The sequence below is a fragment of the Gorilla gorilla genome, chromosome 11, assembly GCF_029281585.2.
Source record: "Gorilla gorilla gorilla isolate KB3781 chromosome 11, NHGRI_mGorGor1-v2.1_pri, whole genome shotgun sequence".
Classification (NCBI taxonomy): Eukaryota; Metazoa; Chordata; class Mammalia; order Primates; family Hominidae; genus Gorilla; species Gorilla gorilla.
In genome coordinates this window covers 136,673,993-136,694,145 of record NC_073235.2, presented here as the reverse complement: position 1 = coordinate 136,694,145, position 20,153 = coordinate 136,673,993, and the positions used below count along the sequence as shown (strand labels likewise).

Genomic DNA, 20,153 nt, shown 5'->3' with positions numbered 1-20,153 from the left:
CCATCTTTCATTAAATTTTAACCTGGGAGAGGCCCCTGATGAAATACATCAAAGAAAGCGAATGTTACTGATGGTGAAATGCAACAGTCATTCTAAGGACAAAATCCTCCTATCAACCATTAAAAGAACTCTGGGCCCCGCAAGAAAAATGATGACTACAAATATTCTTGACTCTTACCATCCTCTGCAGCATTATAATCTTGGGTCCTAAGTTTCTGCTTACAGTAAAAATGTGGATCAATCTTAGAGTGAAAATAATGTAGTCCAGACAGAAAATGACTCGTCCAGAATACAAAGAGCTTTTATTAGAAGAGTGGAGCCTAGGGGGAAAAGAAGGAACAGAATTCATGAGATATTGACAAAACATTCCAAAGTTTTGTTTCTAAAAATAACCCAATTTCAAGAAACGGGCAAGAGCTGGAAGGTTGAGTGAGTGAAAATAGGCCAGAAACACCACCCAGCAGAGGCCATGATCTTCTGCTTTCATGGCCTCAAGTAGAGTCAAGGACATGAAAAGACATGAAAAGCAAAGACATCTCACCAAACTGAGCTCTCGGAGGTTCCTGTCTCTTTAGCCCGCCATCCTCACACACTACTGCAGGAACCTAACCGTGCTATTGCTAACTTCCCTGGCTCACAAGGCTTCTATAACGATGCCAACCCCCAGCCCACCCCCATAACCACTTGGGACTTCACCCTGCCAGCTTTCCCCTAGTGAAACTTACCTCATTTGCACCAGATCATCTGATTATCTAACCACCTGCTAATGTGCTCATTGAAAGCCATCTGTGCTTTCTAACTGGAGTGATCTAGAATCATATCCAACCAACTGTGGCTCAAATGCTGAAACCTTAAACCCAACCAGAAAGGGAGGCTATCTGAAGAGGAAATTGACATTTTTACCCCATTCAAATTGGAGGGTGAACACTCATTGTAAACCATCTCATTCTGTAGAAGTGTAAATATGAATGGTTAAGATTCTTTACAAAATGACATCATTTGAAAGTACTACTCATATATAATTGCTAGCCTTATATTTTTTAAAAAATTGAAACAGGGTCTCACTATGTTGCTCAGGCTGGTCTCAAACTCCTGGGCTCAAGTGATCCTCCCACCTCATCCTCCCAAAGTGTTGGGATTACAGGTGTGAGCCACCATGCCCAGTTGCCAGCTTTATCTTAAAAGCTATTTGGGGACGACAGGCCAGTTAGGATGCAGGCTAGGCAATGCAAACCATGGTTTGGGGCATACCCTAATCTCTCTACAATGTGGAATACACATTGTTTTTGTGGTGGTAATTTGTGGTTGGTTTTTCTAATCCCACACTCTGGCTGTGCCATTAAGGAAATACGCTTGTAACTGGAAGGGCAGACTCCACAGCCAGCATTCAAATCAAAGTTCTCAATTTCTATTTATTTCTCTCCATGATCAGGTGCAGAGGCTCATGCCTGTGATCCCAACACTTTGGGAGGCTGAGGCAGGTGGATCCCTTGAGCCCTGGCATTTGAGACCAGCCTGGACAACATGATGAAACCTCATCTCTACTTACAAAAAATAATTCTCCCCAAAGTCTGTAAGAACAAAGAGAAAAATCATGCAGGACCCCTTTTAAATTACACATCAGTGGGAGGGGGAAGAGAGGGGACTCAACTTCACGACAACCAAGCTGTATCTCTATAAAGCAGACACCACGGTCTTGTGTAATAATCTCTAATGAGTAATAGACTTCCCTTGGGTTTGAAATGTCTGCAGAGCTTTTCTCCACTTTTGTAGTCAAAACACGGAAAATTAGGAAAAGTGATGAGACTACTTACCGAAATACAATTCCTGCTATGAAGTAAAAAAGCCCCAGCGTGTCCATCACATTCCACAGGTCAGTAAAATAATTCACCCCATTTACATACCACTGCGTACAGAAAGGGACAGAGAGGGACATCAGCAGCTTGGAAATATCAACCATTTCCAGATTTTTAAATGTCCACTCATTTTCTTCCAGGTCCTTTTTGAGCCAATGACGTGTTTGTTTATTCTTTCATATGCCAAGTGAGCCCTACCACATGCCCCACGCTAATCCAGGAGGATTGGAAAGTAGGTTGCACACTGGCTGTTCTGCTCTTCATGTCTGCTGGCAAAGTCAGGAAAAAGGATTGATGTATCCTCACCATTTTTTCAAGAGGAACCTGCAGAGGGTGAGTACACCCTCCGTAGGCAGATGTAGACTGTCCAGCCACCATGTACAGTGGTACAGGCTGTGCACTACACAGTCCTAGAGGGTATTACTCATATTGTTGTCATCGTAGATTTGTGTCATTACTGTAAAAATTTTCTGCCACGTGGCAGTAAAACATCTTGATTAAAAGAAATCTTTTTTTTAAAAAAATGTGCACATAGGTGCTGTATATAACTTCTGTGAGGACAGATGTGGTCGCAGAAAGGACTGACAGGAACAGTGTGCCTCAGGGACCGACATGTATGTATTGGTCATGATTCTTTGGAAGAAAGTATGTCAGGAAAACACTGAAATAAACAGAGAGTATCCTTTCTCTTTTCGCATTTTCCCGAAGAGGGAAAGGAGAAGACCACATCTGCATGGCTCCTAAATCAATCCATAAACTGGATTTGGGTAATTCCAGAGTGAGCAGCTAAACCTTTCATTTGTCCATCCATTCAAATATATTTACAGAGAGCACATGGAATTCCAAACACCTGTGCCAGGCTCCCGGCACACACAAACATTGGATTAGGTGCAATGCTAATTCTCAAGGAATCTACTGTTTGATGGGAAAGACAGATGTTAAACATGTTGAAAAGAAATGACACGAAGATCGGTATGAGGATGAGACCAAGGCCCTACGTGAATTCACATAAGGAAACCAACACCTGTGCAAGGCGGGGAAATAACATCAAAGAAATGTCACCAAAGCAAGAGGGCACTTCTTAATGTTACTAAATGAACTCACCAATAGGAGTCCATCTGATATTTAGATATTATATTTCCTACTTTGCTGCCGAAATCACAGCCTAGAGAGGCTAAGGAACTCGCTCAGCAAGTGGCAGACCTCATGATTCTGAGCCCGAGTCAGTTGCTTCTCCCCACATCACTCTGCTTCTTCAGATCCCACAGAGGTCCTACAGTCTCAGATGTGGAAGGGATTCAAGACACATCATTAATTTCTCAAGAAGCATTTCCTTTCCTTCATTTAGAAATTCGAATAGCAACTTGAGTGGGCCAAGGGGGTGAGGGCACTATGAAATCAAGCACCCAGGAAATGTTAAAATCCCCCAGGTTGGGGCAGCACCGTGGGGTGTGTCAACAGTCCAGTCACTGTGTGAAGGCTAAACTCTGTCTCTTTTTTATTCAGTAAATAGGATGTTTATTGCAGCATTTTTGTTGCAGGGAAAAGCATAATCTAGGAAAAAGATGTGGTCCATCATTCAAAGAATATTGAATATACTACAATCATGTTTTTAAAAAGGAACAGAGTGATGTCATTTGTCTTGAAGAGATTTCCACAAAGTAAAAGAGAAAGCAAAATGCAGAAAAGTATGGGAAACAGAATCTTGTTTTTGTAAAACCAGGAACGAAGAAAAAAGCCCCCAAACATACATACGCCTACCCTATTTCATTAAACCTCAGATTGTAAGAAATTGCAGTTTCAGAGATGTTAAAATGTGAAAAAAATGACATCTCAGGTTTGATGTAATACGGTGTGTGTACGTAGCACATGGACCAAATAAAAGCAGAAAGAGACACAGCAGTTTATTAACATAACTTGAGAGGCCTTGTCTTTAGAGTAAAGGTTGAGAAAGTCCGTAGGGAGACTAACAAAGAAGGAAAAAAAGGCTCAACTTGAAAAGCACACACCACACGCACACACACACACACACACACACTATAATACTCCATTTCTGTGAAATATGTGTGTTTACAAGAAACTAGGCTGAAAACAAGATCTATGTCTAAGATTAACTTGCAGGAATGCCCAGGAGAAATTCTAAAAAAAAAAAAAGCAAACTGTAGGGTGATGAACACAGTAGGATTCTATCTGGATAAAAACAAACAAAACACCTGCATACGTTCATATCTTTATGGGCATGAAGACGGTTGTGGAAGATTATACTCTAGATTGGGCAGGATTATTCTTTATGTCGTCCCACTTGTGATAAGCATTATTACTTTGTGATTTTATAAAACTAAATAAAATAAAAATGGACAAAAATTGAGGGGAAACAGATACATCTTGCCATATAGCTAAAATATATTTGATATTTTCATTTGTGTTACAGTTGTCTCTGCCAATAACCATTATTATCAGGACCATAATGAAGGACAAGAGATCTGCTAATGTATTGTCAACATTCTTGTCACCCTATTCACTCAGTTCAAACATTCTGCCTAGGCTCAGAAACCAAGGCAGGCTCCTCGGGGGAGGCCACAGGAACTGTCCGCTTTGCTGGTGCTAGCAGCCCCAGGGACCCCTCACCAACAACCATTTGCTCTTCTGGTGCTTGGTAAGATAAGGGGGATTGGGAAAGGCCCTCCCTGCTGCTAGCTCCCCGCTTAATGCCCTGCTCTGGGAGGCAGGTAGGCACTGCCCCAGCCCAACCTCAGCCCGGGAGACTTGCAGAAGCCTGACCTACATGAAGAGAGACATCGGAAATAGGTCAATTCTGAGGCTCCAAGTTACCATCGCAGGGAGATCATGTGTTTTTAAAGGAAAAGAGGCCTCTTCTCTGAGCAGAATGCCTGGGATAGGCTGTATTCATAAAATCCCAGGACACTATTTCATCATATCTGTCAGGATTCGGAGATTCAACGTGCCTCAAAATTGAATGGTGCCCTCCGTGAAGGCATGATGGGACTCATCCATTTTAAATAAACATCCCCAATGTCTGTTTAACAGACCCAAGGATTATTTAGCAACTGTATTTGCACTTATTGACTGCCTCGTTTCAAAATTCCAAAGCAGCATTTCGACATCTGCATTCAGGCAAAGGGACACAGGTACACACGGAAGAGCATGACTTTTTGACACAATCTAAATCAGACACAGTCTAAATCAGGTCACACCCTGCTTGGGTTTTTTTTTTCTTTTTTTCCCCTACCAAGTGTAAACTAGGTTAATTAAGACAGCACCAGGCCAGCAGAACTATTTCTTAGAGGAAAGCAATCCCATTTAGGATGTCAAATGCATGAGTCTGCAGACCAGAAGAGAAACAGTGACCCCAAGTGTCGGATTCTTTTAACGATGAGAATCTCCATGGCTATGTTCTACAGACCTGTTCATGTACCAGAATCAGAGTTGTAAGGCCAGAAAAGCCCTCGGATGGCAGAGCCACCTGGAACACACACTGCTGACCCTAAGCACAGGGTGCTTCCCATACTGTTGCTTTCATACCCAGGATTCCTGAGTTAAAAGTGGCCCACTCAAAGATCGTTCTTAAAAATAACAAGAAGAGATACATAGTAAGCATCCCCCCATATCCAGCATCACCCACAATGAAGGCAGACAGAATAGGTAGGGGTCAGCCAGACCCCACCCTTCCTCCCGCAGCCCCTGGGAATTACTCACAGCCCGTTGTCCTTCCTCAGTTCTCCTGGTGCACCTGCCCCTGACTACTCCCACCCCATGTCCCTGCCCTGTGTCCTCCCTGAGCAAAAATACCTCATGCTAACCCTGCCCAGGGCCTTTCTCCAAGGAAAATGTACCTCTCCTGAGTCTCCTCCTGCATGACCCAAACAGGTGACTTAGTAGCTAAATGCACACAGGAAATTGCCACAGTTTTCTGTGATTTACAGACTTCGGATTTTACTGTTGCAAGTCCTCTGGGCCAACCTCCCAGTAAATGTAAGACTCGCCCACTTAGTGCTGCTTGCCGATGCTCATCTCCTCTCCTCAAAAGCTCCCGGAAATCATCAGGAACTGGTAGAATGCTCCATAGGGGAAGAGATCTTCGCCTGTTTGGTCCATTGCTGTCTAGAACAGTGCCTGGCACAAAGTAGGGGTGTGAAGTATTTGTTGAAAGGAAGAATGCATGAATGAAATATTTGGATGAAGCCAAGACAAATCTCCCCGCAGCTTCCATCCAGGCCAAGGTCTGCCTTCCAAAGCAACCCAGAAAAAGTCCTCTCTCTCAGATTCCTGGGTTTGTGTGTGTGTGTGTTTTGTTTGTTTGTTCATTTGTTTTTGTTTTGTTTTGTTTTGTTTTGTTTGAGATGGAGTCTCACTCTGTCACCCAGGCTGGAGTGCGGTGGTGCAATCTCAGCTCACTGCAACCTTTGCCTCCAGGGTTCAAGCGATTCTACTGCCTCAGCCTCCTGAGTAGCTGGGATTACAGGCACGCGCCACCATACCCGGCTAATTTTTGTACTTTTAGTAGAGACGGGATTTTGCCATGTTGGCCAGGCTGGTCTCGAACTCCTGAGCTCAGGTGATCCACCTGCCTTGGCCTCCCACAGTGCTGAGATTGCAGGCAGGAGCCACCGCGCCCAGCCTCTGGTTTCTTTAGATGCCTAAAGGAGTCGAACAACATCTGGACTGGCACAGCAGCTTCCGAGCCTTAATGCAGCAAGGGAGGCAGGGTCAGGGACAGGTAGAGAAATGTTTGGGAGCCTGAGGGGTGAAAAGTAGCAGAAAAAAGACTTTTGACTTTTCATCAACCGTTCTGAGAAGAGGCCACCAAAGCGCCCTCTGCCCCAGAGAACACCCTTGAGCTCCTGCCTGTGGGGCTGTGGGCAGGGTTCCTCTCCAGCTCCCCAGCGCTGGTCTCCTGAGTGTTACCATGGTCACTCCAGGGCACACAGCCCTTGAGTTGAACTATGAAGACTGTGCTTCATCAATGCATTTGCTAAAAACACATACGCTTGTCAGAAACGTGTCGGTGCCAACACCTGTGCTAGCCCCTGAGGACCAAATGTGAATAAGAAATAAACATCTAAATCAAATCATTCCCATGCCACGCAATTCTGAGCAACAACAGAGTATGTGTTAGGAACTGGAAAAGCTCAAAGGACCTTCCAGTGGGGTTGATGCAAGAAGAGATGCACTAGGGCACCATGCCAGATGTCCATCCTCTTATTCTCTAAATAACCTCTTGCAGGTCAAAAAAAATTCAGTAAGTTACTATTGTACCAGCCATTTGCAATTCCAGATGGTTTTTTCTCCCTCCCCACCTCCACATTTCTCTCCTCTGCCTCTCTCTCTCTCTTTCTCTCTCTCTGTCTCCCTCTCTCTCTGCTAATTTGTGCTCATGACTCATTTCCCCACCAGGCTATGAATCCATTGTCACTTGATTCTACTCAATGGCTACCTTTGAGATGTCAGGCTGGTCGCCTGAGTCATGCAGCGTGCTGCTCCAGTTCCTACAGATGCCGTGCCTCTTCCAGCAAACTCTGCTGCCCCCACAGAGCTCAAGATCCTGCCTATGAGTCACCACCTAGGGTTGGAGGCCTGTGTGGCCTCCCAGGTGGTCCAGCTGCCTCTCCAGGAAGCTGTGCCAGAAAAGGCCTGCCAGGAACCAGCGGGCTGCCCTCCAAGGTTAAAAATTTCCACAGACCAGTCAAAACCTTTTGGTGGCCGAGCGCAGTGGCTCACACCTGTAATCCCGGCACTTTGGGAGGCCGAGGTGGGTGGATCACAAGGTCAAGAGATTGAGACCATCCTGGCCAACATGGTGAAACCCCGTCTCTACTAAAAATACAAAAATTAGCTGGGCATGGTGGGGCGTGCCTGTAGTCCCAGATACTCAGGAGGCTGAGGCACGAGAATCACTTGAACCTGGGAGGTGGAGGTTGCAGTGAGCCAAGATCACGCCATTGCACTCCAGCCCAGGCAACAGAGCAAGATACAGTCTCAAAAAAAACAACAAAAAAACGAAAAAACAAAAAAAATTTGGCACTTACCTCACTTGTGGGGCAGACACTGTCCCAGTTGTTCCCAGTCCGTGATAAGACATCAGCCAGTCCCTCAGAGGGAGTGAGAGGTAGGGGGTGTTGGGACACTTCCCCCTCCAGTGCTACAAAGCCCCCAATCTCACCCTTTCAGCCCCTCCCTCTTGCAAAAGCTAAGCTGGGAATGCTGTCTTTTTGTCCCTGAAATGCCTTTGAAAAGGGTCTTTGTCATGGTCAACTACAAGTGAGAGTGGAGGAAACCACGCCAGGTCGGGAGAAGGGAAAACGCAGGGCCTCACCCAGAGTGAGCTCCCGCACTGTGGCTCCAGGGCTCCTAGCTGGATGAGGGCTGCTTCTCTCACTTCCTCACTCTGGTCTGGGCCCACCCTGTTTTAAATGATGAATCTCCTTCAGTCTTTCTCTGCTTCCCTCAAACAGACTATTCCCATTCCCTCGCTGCTGCTGACACATACATAGCAAGGCACAACACAGAGCTAGGAAGTAGGATGGCAGCTAAGAGAAAGAGACTCGTTTTAGGTGTTACATGTTAAATTGTGTCTCCAAAGATTCAAACATGGAAGTCCTAGCCCCCAGTACCTTGGCATGGGACATTGTTTGGAAACAGGGGCATTGCAGATATAACTAACTAAGTAAAGAGGAAGTCATGCTGAAGTAGGGTGACCCCTGATCCAGTACGACGAATGTCCCCAGGGAGAGCGGAGATTTGGACACAATCACTCATGCAGGAGTCACCCATGAGGACAGGGATCAGAGGGATGCATCGACAAGCCAAGGAATGGTGAAGCTTGCCAGCTGGCCGCCGAAAGCTAGAGGAGAGGCTAGGACAGAGTCTCCCGCACAGCCTCCAGAGGGAGTCAGCCCTGCTGACAGCTTGATCTCAGACTTCTGGCCTCTAGAACCATAAGGCAATGAACTTCTGTTATTAAAGCCACGCAGTCTATGGTGCTTCATCTTGGCAGCCCTACAGACTAATACCGAGGGCATGGCCTGGGCAGAGCTGTGACTTCCCAGGGCAGTGCATGGGACTCCCATGGGGCTGATCCAAAGTTAGGGAAATTCCCTGCACATAGCAGGGCCCTGTCCTGGGGGAAGAATTGCTGGTAGGTGAAGCCTGATAATCCTGCTGTTCAACACTGACATGAGTCATTTATCTTACGTTTCTGAGAGGTGACAGCGTGCTGGCAGTCCTCACAGCCCTCGCTCCCTCTCGGCACCTCCTCTGCCTGGGCTCCCACTTTGGCGGCACTTGAGGAGCCCTTCAGCCCACTGCTGCACTGTGGGAGCCCCTTTCTGGGCTGGCCAAGGCCAGAGCTGGCACCCTCAGCTTGCAGGGAAGTGTGGAGGGAGAGGCGCGAGCGGGAACCGCGGCTGTGTGCGGAGCTTGCGGGCCAGCTGGAGTTCCAGGTGGCGTGGGCTTGGCGGGCCCCGCACTCGGAGCAGCCGGCCGGCCCTGCCCGCCCGGGCAATGAGAGGTTTAGCACCCGGGCCAGTGGCTACATAGAGTGTACTGGGTCCCCCAGCAGTGCCGGCCTACCGGCGCTGCACTCAATTTCTCACCGGGCCATAGCTGCCTTCCCGTGGGGCAGGGCTCGGGATCTGCAGCCCACCATGCCTGAGCCTCCCACCCCCTCAGTGGGCTCCTGTGTGGCCCGAGCCTCCTCCACGAGCGCCACCCCCTGCTCCATGGCACCCAGTCCCATCGACCACCCAAGGGCTGAGGAGTGCGGGCGCACAGCGCAGGATTGGCAGGCAGCTCCACCTGCAGCCCCTGTGTGGGATCCACTGGGTGAAGCCAGCTGGGCTCCTGAGTCTGGTGGGGACGTGGAGAAACTTTATGTCTAGCCCAAGGATTGTAAATACACCAATCGGCACTCTGTATCTAGCTCAAGGTTTGTAAACACACCAATCAGCACCCTGTGTCTAGCTCAGGGTTTGTGAATGCACCAATCAACATTCTGTATCTAGCTACTCTGGTGGGGCCTTGGAGAACCTTTGTGTGGACACTCTGTATCTAGTTAATCTAGTGGGGACCTGGAGAACCTTGGTGTCTAGCTCAGGGATTGTAAACGCACCAATTAGCGCCCTGTCAAAAGAGACCACTCAGCTCTACCAATCAGCAGGATGTGGGTGGGGCCAGATAAGAGAATAAAAGCAGGCTGCGCGAGCCAGCAGTGGCAACCCGCTGGGGTCCCCTTCCACAGTGTGGAAGCTTTGTTCTTTCGCTCTATGCAATAAATCTTGCTACTGCTCACTCTGGGTCCACACTGCTTTTATGAGCTGTAACATTCACTGCAAAGGTCTGCAGCTTCACTCCTGAGCCAGCGAGACCACGAACCCACCAGAAGGAAGAAACTCTGAACACATCCAAACATCAGAAGGAACAAACTCCAGACGCGCCACCTTAAGAGCTGTAACACTCACCTCAAGGGTCCGCAGCTTCATTCTTGAAGTCAGTGAGACCAAGAACCCACCAATTCTGGACACACTTCCTCCACCTCCATCCCAGCTCCATTCCCCATCTGTACCTCAGACCTACTAGGCAAGGAAAGTCAGACACAGGGCCCTGGTGTCAGGACTCTTCCCCCAGGTCATACCCATGGCAGACATCACTAATCGATCAAAATGCTCTCCCGCTGAGAACACACAGACCCTTGGAATCTTTCTCAACCCAGGACGGCTAGAAGTCACTAAAAAAAAGTCTGTCAGAGTTGGCATGAAAGTTTAAGCCAACTTAGTATTCTTACACGAGTCAGTGACTCTGTAAGGGCAAGAACAGCACTCTTTGCCCCCTCCAGATCTATCATAGCATGTGGCATTGTACCTCGGAAACTGTAAGTGCCTAGCACACACTTGCTGAATTGATGTATTTTTGCGTTTAGGTTCAGAGGTGACAACAGTGACGACAACAACAGTAGTTGTCAAACAATTTGTAAACCGCTAAGTGTGAAAGGATTTTCTGGGATGACTTTTCATAATGGTTTAGGGATAACACCACTTTCACCATCAACATTTATTTTTTCAACCATTACTAATCAAGTGCCTGCTACACATGAGTCCTGAGCTAGACTTCTGGGTTCAACGGTAGAGAGACGATGCCAAAAAATGAAGGTCCCAAGAAACTGCAGAAAAGCACCATGAATAATTCACACCAGCTCCCCAAGACCCACAGGGACTTACACAACTTTAAAACGTCACTCTGACATGCTGGGCATTAAGATGCTCTTAGCTCAAAAGTCCTGCCAGCTCCCTGCCACTTATCATGCCACGGTAATGGCAGGAACACAGACCACTCCTGATGACAGCAGTGGGTTTATCATCCAGGGTCTCTCTTCTCTTTGAACACTCCCCCATTCCTAATCCATCTCCATCAATTAACATTCATTAGAGAGCAAAGAATAAACTTGGTACTAGGAGACCTTACTGAATTACTAAGGGTACGAAAATGCACCTTCACACTCATGGACTAGCACCCAAAGAGAACATTTATTTTGGGAAAATAATGACTTTTGAACTTCAGAAGCAACTTCTATTCCTCTTGGCTTTAGAAAGATGCCTCCCACCGAGGAAGCCAGGGGGTTCCTGCTGTCATGGCAGCCCTACCTGTCTCACTTCATCACAGAAGAGGACAAAGACCAGCGAGTACAGGACCAGCTCGGGGGTGTGTGGCACCGAATGGAAATCCATGAGCAGCACGTAGGCAAACAGCAGGAGGAAAGCGATGTAGAAGACCACGTTCCAGGAGAAGACCACAAAGGGGGAGGTGAAGAACGCCACATAGTACCAAAGCAGCTTCTTGTGCTTGTCGACAGGTTTCTTCCTGGACCCAGAGATAAGGGCATCGTCAGCGTCCTTGCAAGCATGGGACGGGCACAGCCCTCCCCTCCTTCCAAACATAGATAAATACAGACCCATGACCCATAGCCAGGAGGAAGAGATGGGAGCAAAACTGTGTCCTAAGATGGACCCAACCCCAATTAAATCCTTGGCATTTTGCAATTAACAAATCCACATTCTGCCCCAGATATTAAAGACACAACCCCACCCCTACCCATTTAAGAGGAAACCCAGGAAAAGTCAGGGGAGAAACAAGACCAAATTCATAGGTGCCAATGTAAACATCATAAGTTCCAGGCTTTTTAATCATTTACATGAGAGTACACATATGTGGATGCATGTACACACACTGGCACACACACTCACACACAATTATGTGCCTTGGTTTGTACCTAAATGATACAAAGCCACAGCCCACCAAGGGTATAATAAACAGACACAGGATAATCTTCCAGTTCTTGGTGTCTCGGGAAATCTCTCCATACCATTGCTTAGAAAGAAAATTCTACAGGGAAACAAAGACAGAGAACAAGGTCCTTATTAACACAATTGTATGCAGGATGCCATGCAAACTTTCTTCCCTGCCCCACACTTTCCCCAAAATACAGAGCTCTTTGAATTAATGTCATTATTCTTTTATACCAGTTGCCTGGATTCTAAAGGGCAGTGTTAAAAAAACAATTTAAAACTTGGTTTTTTGTTTTTTTTCTTGAGACAGAGTTTCACGCTTGCTGCCCAGGCTGGAGTGCAATGGCGCGATCTCAGCTCACCACAACCTCCACCTCCCAGGTTCAAGCGATTCTCCTGCCTCAGCCTCCCAAGTAGCTGGGATTACAGGCATGTGCCACCATTCCTGTCTAATTTTTTTTTTTTTTGTATTTTTAGTAGTGACAGGATTTCTCCATGTTGGTCAGGCTGGTCACGAACTCCTGACCTCAGGTGATCCACCGCCTCGGCCTCCCAAAGTGCTGGGATTACAGGTGTGAGCCACCATGCCTGGCCAAACTTGGTTTTATTTTAAGTCTTTTTCTGAGTTGCATTATGTGCACTTTAAAGTAATAGTTGTGTACGTTCAAATTCAATAAACCTAGGAATTTTTATCCAACTCGCATTTTTATTATGTAAGTTTAAACAAGTATCTTTCTGGCTCCTTTGTCTTCAATGATCACAAATTCACAGGCACAGCCAGTACTACCTGTAGGGTCCCCAAGGATTCATTTCTGGAGAAAGACAGGTGATGCTCTTGTCAGGAAACTAAAAGGAAGTTCGGAAGGGAGAGACTGTTGATGTCTTGACATCAATTCAGGCTGAAATGCATGTAAAAGCTCTCCCCAGACTGTATCAACCCTTGACGTTGGGACAGAAGGGACTTTCACAAAGGTGGAAATTAGAAAACTCACAGTAGCTCTGAGAGTTAGCAGGGGAGCATAGACTCAACCACATCAAAGGAGCCACATCTCTCAAAAAATAGCCCGTCAAGCAGAAGGAGGTTGGTGTGTCTCAGGAACAGAGGAAAAGGGAAACCCAGGGCCTTCTCAGTGCTAGCTAGGAGGGCTGGGACTGACATGCACCCCTCTGGCCCTGGGCACCTGCCCTGCCCTTGGAGGAGGATGGCTGCTTCTGAGGGCCCCTGCCTAGGGCTACTCCAGCCAGGTGCGTGCTTGACCCATGAGGACTAGCGTCCTGGAATAAGGTGTCAGCTTTCCACAAACAACCAATTGCAGTTGGTGGGTAAATGGCCGACTGCTTTGCACTGGGCCGGGCAACACTGAAGCCGGTTCTACGGTTTCCCAGCGGTCCCTGGCAGGCTGAGCCCCGGGTGCCCACAGTGGCAACCTCCTCATCAGCACATCTTGTCTGTCCCTGTCCCTTCCCTGTCTCACTGGTGCCTCCTGTGCTTCCCAGGTTCACCTCCAGAATAAACTCCTTGTACTGACATCCTCACTTTGGGGTTTGCTTCTTGGGAGGGGGTGCGGGGGTGGCAGGCAACGGAGACAGGTAGTGCTTAGTCTTCCTCACTCTCCTATTCTGCTGGGATGATGCAGACGCCAGGCCATCACTGAGCGTCACTGTCAGGCCCCAGTCATGGAAATTACAGCACTGGGTTGGGTTCCATGGTCACTGGCAGCATTCTGACCCCACACAGCACCCTGACTATAGAAAGGAAACTCCCTGGCCGGGCCCACTGGGTGATCCTGTGGCCTGGTAGTAAGATTTTCAGTGAAATGAATGACATGGCATCTGATTGAAACCTCAGGATCTGTGAACCTGGACAGGAGTAAAAGCCAGACTCCCCAGGGCCCCAAGTTCTGGGACACAAGCGAGATAGGGTTTGGGGCCCAGGAAGACATAAGTAGAGTGTGACCCACCTGGGAAGCCAGCCCAGCCTCCCAGGCACACCCCGACTCCAGCACCAGCCTTACTTCTACCCACTACACTGCAGCAGAGGCTAAAACTGAGCAATAGCAAGACGTTCTCCGCATGCTCCTTGTCATGGATCAATGCTCTCATTTAATCTAGCTTAGTTGCAGTCGTAAATGGGTTTTGTTCATAAACATTTGGCTGTATGATATCATGGAAAGTCTAGGACATGGAAGTTGCAGGCAATCAACATGAGAGCCAATCCTAGTGCTGCTACTTCACAGCAGTGCAAGCTGGAAGGACATTCCAGAACCTTTCTGAGCTCCTGCATCCTCCTCAGTGAAATGGGATGGCACCCATCCCCACAGGTGCTGTGAAGATGAAATGTGGCCTAGTGTATAGCAGCTGTGGCTGACAAGCGTTGGTCCCTCCATCTCTTCCCTTCCCCCTCCCCTTCTCACACCCACATTTCTACAACTGGAACTGTGTGTGAAAAGCTCTGCTCTGCAGCCTGAGACACCAGGTGCAAACTACGATTCATTCACTTCAGTGCAGAAAGCCTCTAGACGGCTTTTACCCATTTCACAATAGTTTCCCTACTGCCATCACTACTAATAATGACTGCAATAGCAATAGCTAAATAAAGGACCAACGCCTTTCACATATTATCTCCTTAAATCTTCACAATAACCCTTTATCTGTTGCTATCCCCATTTTGTAGATGAGGAAACTAAGACTCGGAGAGCTCATGTAACTTGGCCCATCATCACACACTTCATTAGGGGTACAGCGGATGGAGACCCAGGCAGTGGGATCCAGAGACACGGCTCATAATTATGATGCTGTGTTGTTTGCTTAGTGGAAACTCAAAGAATATTCTTTGTCCTGCACCATCTCTTAAAGCATGGATTTCGACCAATGCCTATACTCGGCCATCTCCCACATCATCACCTAACCACTCCTTCTATGGCTTTTATATTGGAGAATAAGGTTTGTTTTTACTATTGTTTAATGCTGCTAGTAGCATCTGACATAAAAGCCCCATTTCTGGCCATGTGGTCTGGTGGCTGAGTATGGTTTACCTGGACCCCAGGCTGGGCGATGAAATGCTGGTCTGTGGCCTCCACCGCCAGCTCCAGACAGTTGCTTCCACCCCAAGCTTCACAGGAATAGACCAGCAGCTGTTCTGCCAAGTCTTCATCGCTGCTGTAACACTCAGTGAACAGCTCTACAGCGACATCAGCACAGAGAGAAGCTGGTGTAAGAGCTGCACATGACCGAAACTGTCCTGCTTCCACCCCCAGCCAACCCCTGAATCCAAAAATAGCCTGTGCGTGAGTCCATTCTTACAAAAGGCATAGAAAATGCCATCACAACACAATTTGTTACTGAATAGCAGAATTTTCTGAAGGCAAGACAAACCCAGCAGAGCTCCTGATGGCAGCAGGTGACAATAACTGCTCACTGGATTGAGCTGCATTGGACAGAGGGAGCCCCTCTCTTTGATGGGCTTCCATCTGGGCTCGGGCAGAAAAGCCTCAGCCACTGAGAAGGGATCTAGACCTTCTGCACCTCCCCACCACCGCCCCCCCCCCACCCCCCCGTAATCAGAGCAGCCCTTCCTCCATCTCATTTGAACTCTACGCCTTCTTGGCAAGGTTGTTTGGCAGATAAGGCATAGAGGAAAAAAAAGGCTGGGTGCAGTGGCTCACACCTGTAATCCCAGCACTTTGGGAGGCCAAGGAGTGTGGATCACCTGAGGTCAGGAGTTCGAGACTAGTCTGCCCAACATGGCAAAACCCCGTCTCTACTAAAAATACAAAGAATTAGCCGGGTGTGGTGGCATGCGCCTGTAATCCCAGCTACTCAGGAGGCTGAAGCAGGAGAATCGCTTGAACCCAGGAGGCAGAGCTTGCAGTGAGCTGAGATCACACCATTGTTCTCCGGCCTGGGCAACAAGAGCGAAACTCCGTCTCAAAAAAAAAAAAAAAAAGAAACACTGATCTATTGCATTAGTGTGTGCTTACATTTCATCACCTAATGACAAAGAAATTGCAGTGTAGATCCTCAGGGAAATTTTTTTAAAGTAAAACTATTAGGAGCCATTGCCTAATTATCCAGAAATAAACTGCTTTGAAATTTTAATAAATTAAAAGAAATAATTAGACACCTTTTTTCCAACATGGACAAGCTAAACTCATGAGCATGTTTACATTTGATAAGACACTAGACAAACCTGGATGCAAATACCTCGTTGCAAACTTAAAACTGTCAAGTAAAAATGGAAAAAACTGAGCAGGCCTGAAATTCTCATTTAAAATGCTGTTTAGAGGCAATCGGTTCTGGATTTCTCACCTTCCTGAATGATCGAGGCCTCTGTGCAAAGGGCACTGGCAAGCTTTGTTCGAGGACTGAATAGCAAACAGCAGTCAGGCATCCTGAGACATGCCAGGAGAGTAATGCTTAGTGCAGTATCGTCCACTCCAGGCAATAAGTAATCTCAGCTGCAGCCCTGATAGAAGCTCAGCGTGTCCTAACTTCAGGCAGCTGCAGGGCAACCATTATTCGAGTTACCCCTTGGGAACCGAGGCAAGGGGAAGCAACCCAGATGCTGCTCAGGCTGCTGCTTTTGCCATGAGTAAGAAACCATGAGTGTCGCAGGCCCAGGGGCTGGGTCCTCTGGCAGTGTGTGCATATGAAACTGGCAGGCTAACTGGTTAGTGCACAAGTCAGGTAAAATCTCAGCCCTGTCACAATGTTGTAACGGCATCCAGAAACACCCCCCACCAAAAAAAATAGTCCAGTGCTCCCTGAGTTGCTTAGAACTGGGCCTGGGTATGGCCCTGGGTGGCCATGGGATCAGAGAGCCCAAGATTTCCCACATTCATTCTTGGAAAATTCCATATGTGCCAGGACCAAGGAGATTGTCGCATCCAGACCTTGTGGTCTGCAGCCCTCAATCAGACTGGGGAGCTTGGACATGCCACGGACCTCCACCATCTGGCCTGTGAGTGCCGCTGGCAATGTCTGTGCCACATGGCAGATCCGCGCCCACCACAGCATTCCACACTGTGGACTCACCAACAGCCCGGGTCTCGTACTCATTAGCCAGCTCCTCGGACTCCCCAGCAGCATTGATGTCGTTCTTCACTTTGGCCAGAGTCTTCAGAAGCTTGCTGGCTCCCAGGGCTGCCAGAGTGCAGCCCCTGGTCTTTTTAGGGGGGTGGAGAATTTTAAGGTTAATTCTTTTTTTTTCTTCTCTTTTTTTTTTTTTTTTTTGAGACGGAGTCTCACTCTGTCACCCAGGCTGGAGTGCTGTGGCACAATCTTGGCTCACTGCAACCTCCACCTTCCGGGTTCAAGTGATTCTACTGCCTCAGCCTCCCAAGTAGTTGGGATTATAGGCACCCACCACCATGCCCAGCTAATTTTTGTATTTTTAGTAGAGACGGGGTTTCGCCATGTTGGTCAGGCTGGTCTCGAACTCCTGACCTCAGGTGATCCACCAGCCTCAGCCTCCCAAAGTGCTGGGATTACAGGTGTGAGCCACCAAGCCCAGCCTAAGGTTAAGTCTTAATCCCTTGAAGTGGTCAAGTCAACGTTAATGTCCAACAAGAACATTCATGGCAAAAGCAGCAAACAGTAGAATCAATTTTATGGGACGGGTTAGAGAATGTGGTCAACACGTGCAAATGGAAACTGCTCTGGGGTCAGGGAGCCCAAAGCTCAACCTAGGAACTATTCATAATGATTCAAAGTAAAATTTTTAATGAACACAAAATAACTTGGAACCTGAATATGTTCGCAGTCTTGAACATAGAATTGCCATATAAAAAATATTAAGACTAATGCCATGAGAAATGACAGTAAGACCGTGATAGTGGGAGATCTAATTCACTCTCATACTGGAATAGCTCAAAGGTTGAGTGGGGCCTGGGTAACACAGAAGACCTGAACAACGTAACTTTAAGACTGAGTGTGTGAATTCAATATTCAATATCTAAGCTTATCTCTCAAAGTAAAGTAATGCGAGTGTCCATAAACCATTGACAAAAGTCCTTACATGCTAAATCACAAGGAAAATTCTCCATAAACTTTCCAAAGCGGAATTTTTTACAGGCCCTACCTCCTGTCCATAATGCGATAAAGCTGGAAATTAATTTTTAAAATCAAATGTGAATACCTCATCCACTTGGAAAACAATCACACACCCACACGCACCTGAGAAGCAGGTGCCTACTGGACCGCCCCCCAAGCCTGACTACTTTCCGGGGACGGTCCCTCCCAAGCACTCCTTCACCAACATGGAACAGAGACCATGTTCATCTGACCTCAGACATCCTATTTCACTGATGATGTTTTATATTAGGCATGTGAATTTTGAGAGGATCAGAACTGTCATAACAAAGCGCATATTTGGTGTAAATCTGATGTGGGCTTGGGCACTTACCTGCTCCCAAATGACTTTGGAGAGTTCCTTCTTGTTCTGAAGAATGGCCCAGATGAAGAGAGCTTGCAGGGGGTGCCGAGTAATAGGAGATACGTCCTGGGGGGTTAGAGCATGTGGTCAGCATGTGCAAATGGAAACTATTCTGGGATCAGGAAGCCCTAGGAGAGTAGCCCGTGTTTGGAGGGCTCTGTGGCTTTGTGCATGACTCCATTCTCACAGTACAGGGATGGGATTTTCATCTCTGCAACTCATTGGGTGGTCTAATTTTGACACCAAATCTTTCATCTGTCATAGAAGACAAAGTACAACTAGACGAAAAGGTATAAAGGGTGAAAAAAGCCTTGAGAGCAATTTGAAAACTGAATGACTCCTGACAGGCTGACAGAAGGCAATTCCTTCTCATCATATAACTCTGTTTCTCTTCTAGAAAAAAATTCTTCAAACTAGATTCCAACTTTCCTATGGCTTAAGTTCAATTATCCCAACATAAAACTGTGGCTTATTTCTTTGGACTGTTATTCAAAGATTCGATGCCTAACCTATCAATTAGAATCCCAGCTCCTATTCACCATTCTGTACCTTTCAAGGGAAACTTTTCATATAGAAAACAACTAAATGGATATATATAATATATTCCTTTTCAACTTCTTTACAGGTTTTGCCAATGTATAAAATGCATGAGGCATATTATGCATATTGCAGAGAAATTTCACATGAATATAGTCGAACAGAGGCTCCCTAAACACTTCCAATTCCTGCAAACACCTAATGCATTTAGATTTTTGCAACACACATACACGCACTCTAAAAATTCCATAATTACAAAGGATAATGACCTAGTTTGGGTTTCCCCAGAAGAAATCTGAGACAAGGATTTGAGGCAAGTAGTTTATTTTGGACGCGATTTCAAGGAAACCAATGGAGAACTGAGGAAATGATACCAGAAAAAAAGGGAACCCAATAAAAAGTGCATTATCAAGTCAATTCTCTTGGTGGATAACTAGAGATTAGCCCCACTAGCCAACTCTAGGAGCCAGAGTAGAGCACAAACCTTAAAGTCAGCTCCTTCAAGTGCAGGTATTTGTACACTACTGGGCTCTGATCAGGACAAACTTTCGGCAAAGAGTTACAGGTGCTGACAATTGGAAACTGGGCCTTCCTATACTTAAAATGAGAAGTCCTGTGGGATTACAGGTGTTACAGCCACAAAATTGTCTCAAGTGAATATCCAGATTTATCCCTTTGAAAATATGCACTTCCCCTTTTACTCACAAAAGAACACGTGTCCATTCTTCAGTCCTTCACACGCATAGGCAGCAGGCAGCTATTTTAAGCAGATCATGGCTGGTGGACTATGACAGGAGCATGCAGCTATTTGTTTGCCCCATTCCCTGTTAGATACCTTCAGAAAGTATACCACACTAAGCTCTGCAATTAAGAAAACCTGAGGCCGGACACGGTGGCTCATGCCTGTAATCCCAACACTTGGGAAGCCGAGGCAGGCAAATCACCTGAGGTCAGGAGTTCGAGACCAGCCTGGCCAACATGGTGAAACCCCATGTCTACTAAAAATACAAAAATTAGCCACACGTGGTG

At 46.9% G+C, this 20,153-nt stretch overlaps 1 protein-coding gene across 1 annotated transcript in view; it reads right to left on the bottom strand.

Annotated features, from left to right (window-relative positions):
• The window catches only part of TRPM8 (transient receptor potential cation channel subfamily M member 8), a 92,857-nt gene that overhangs the window by 37,927 nt on the left and 34,777 nt on the right, over positions 1-20,153 (bottom strand). The window contains exons 10-16 of the mRNA XM_055379835.2: positions 18,558-18,653; positions 17,189-17,318; positions 15,190-15,335; positions 12,139-12,251; positions 11,513-11,729; positions 1,815-1,906; positions 179-320 (exon numbers count right to left, since the gene is read on the bottom strand). Of these exons, the coding sequence (XP_055235810.2) occupies positions 179-320; positions 1,815-1,906; positions 11,513-11,729; positions 12,139-12,251; positions 15,190-15,335; positions 17,189-17,318; positions 18,558-18,653 (936 nt within the window). The remainder of the gene's footprint in view (positions 1-178; positions 321-1,814; positions 1,907-11,512; positions 11,730-12,138; positions 12,252-15,189; positions 15,336-17,188; positions 17,319-18,557; positions 18,654-20,153) is intronic.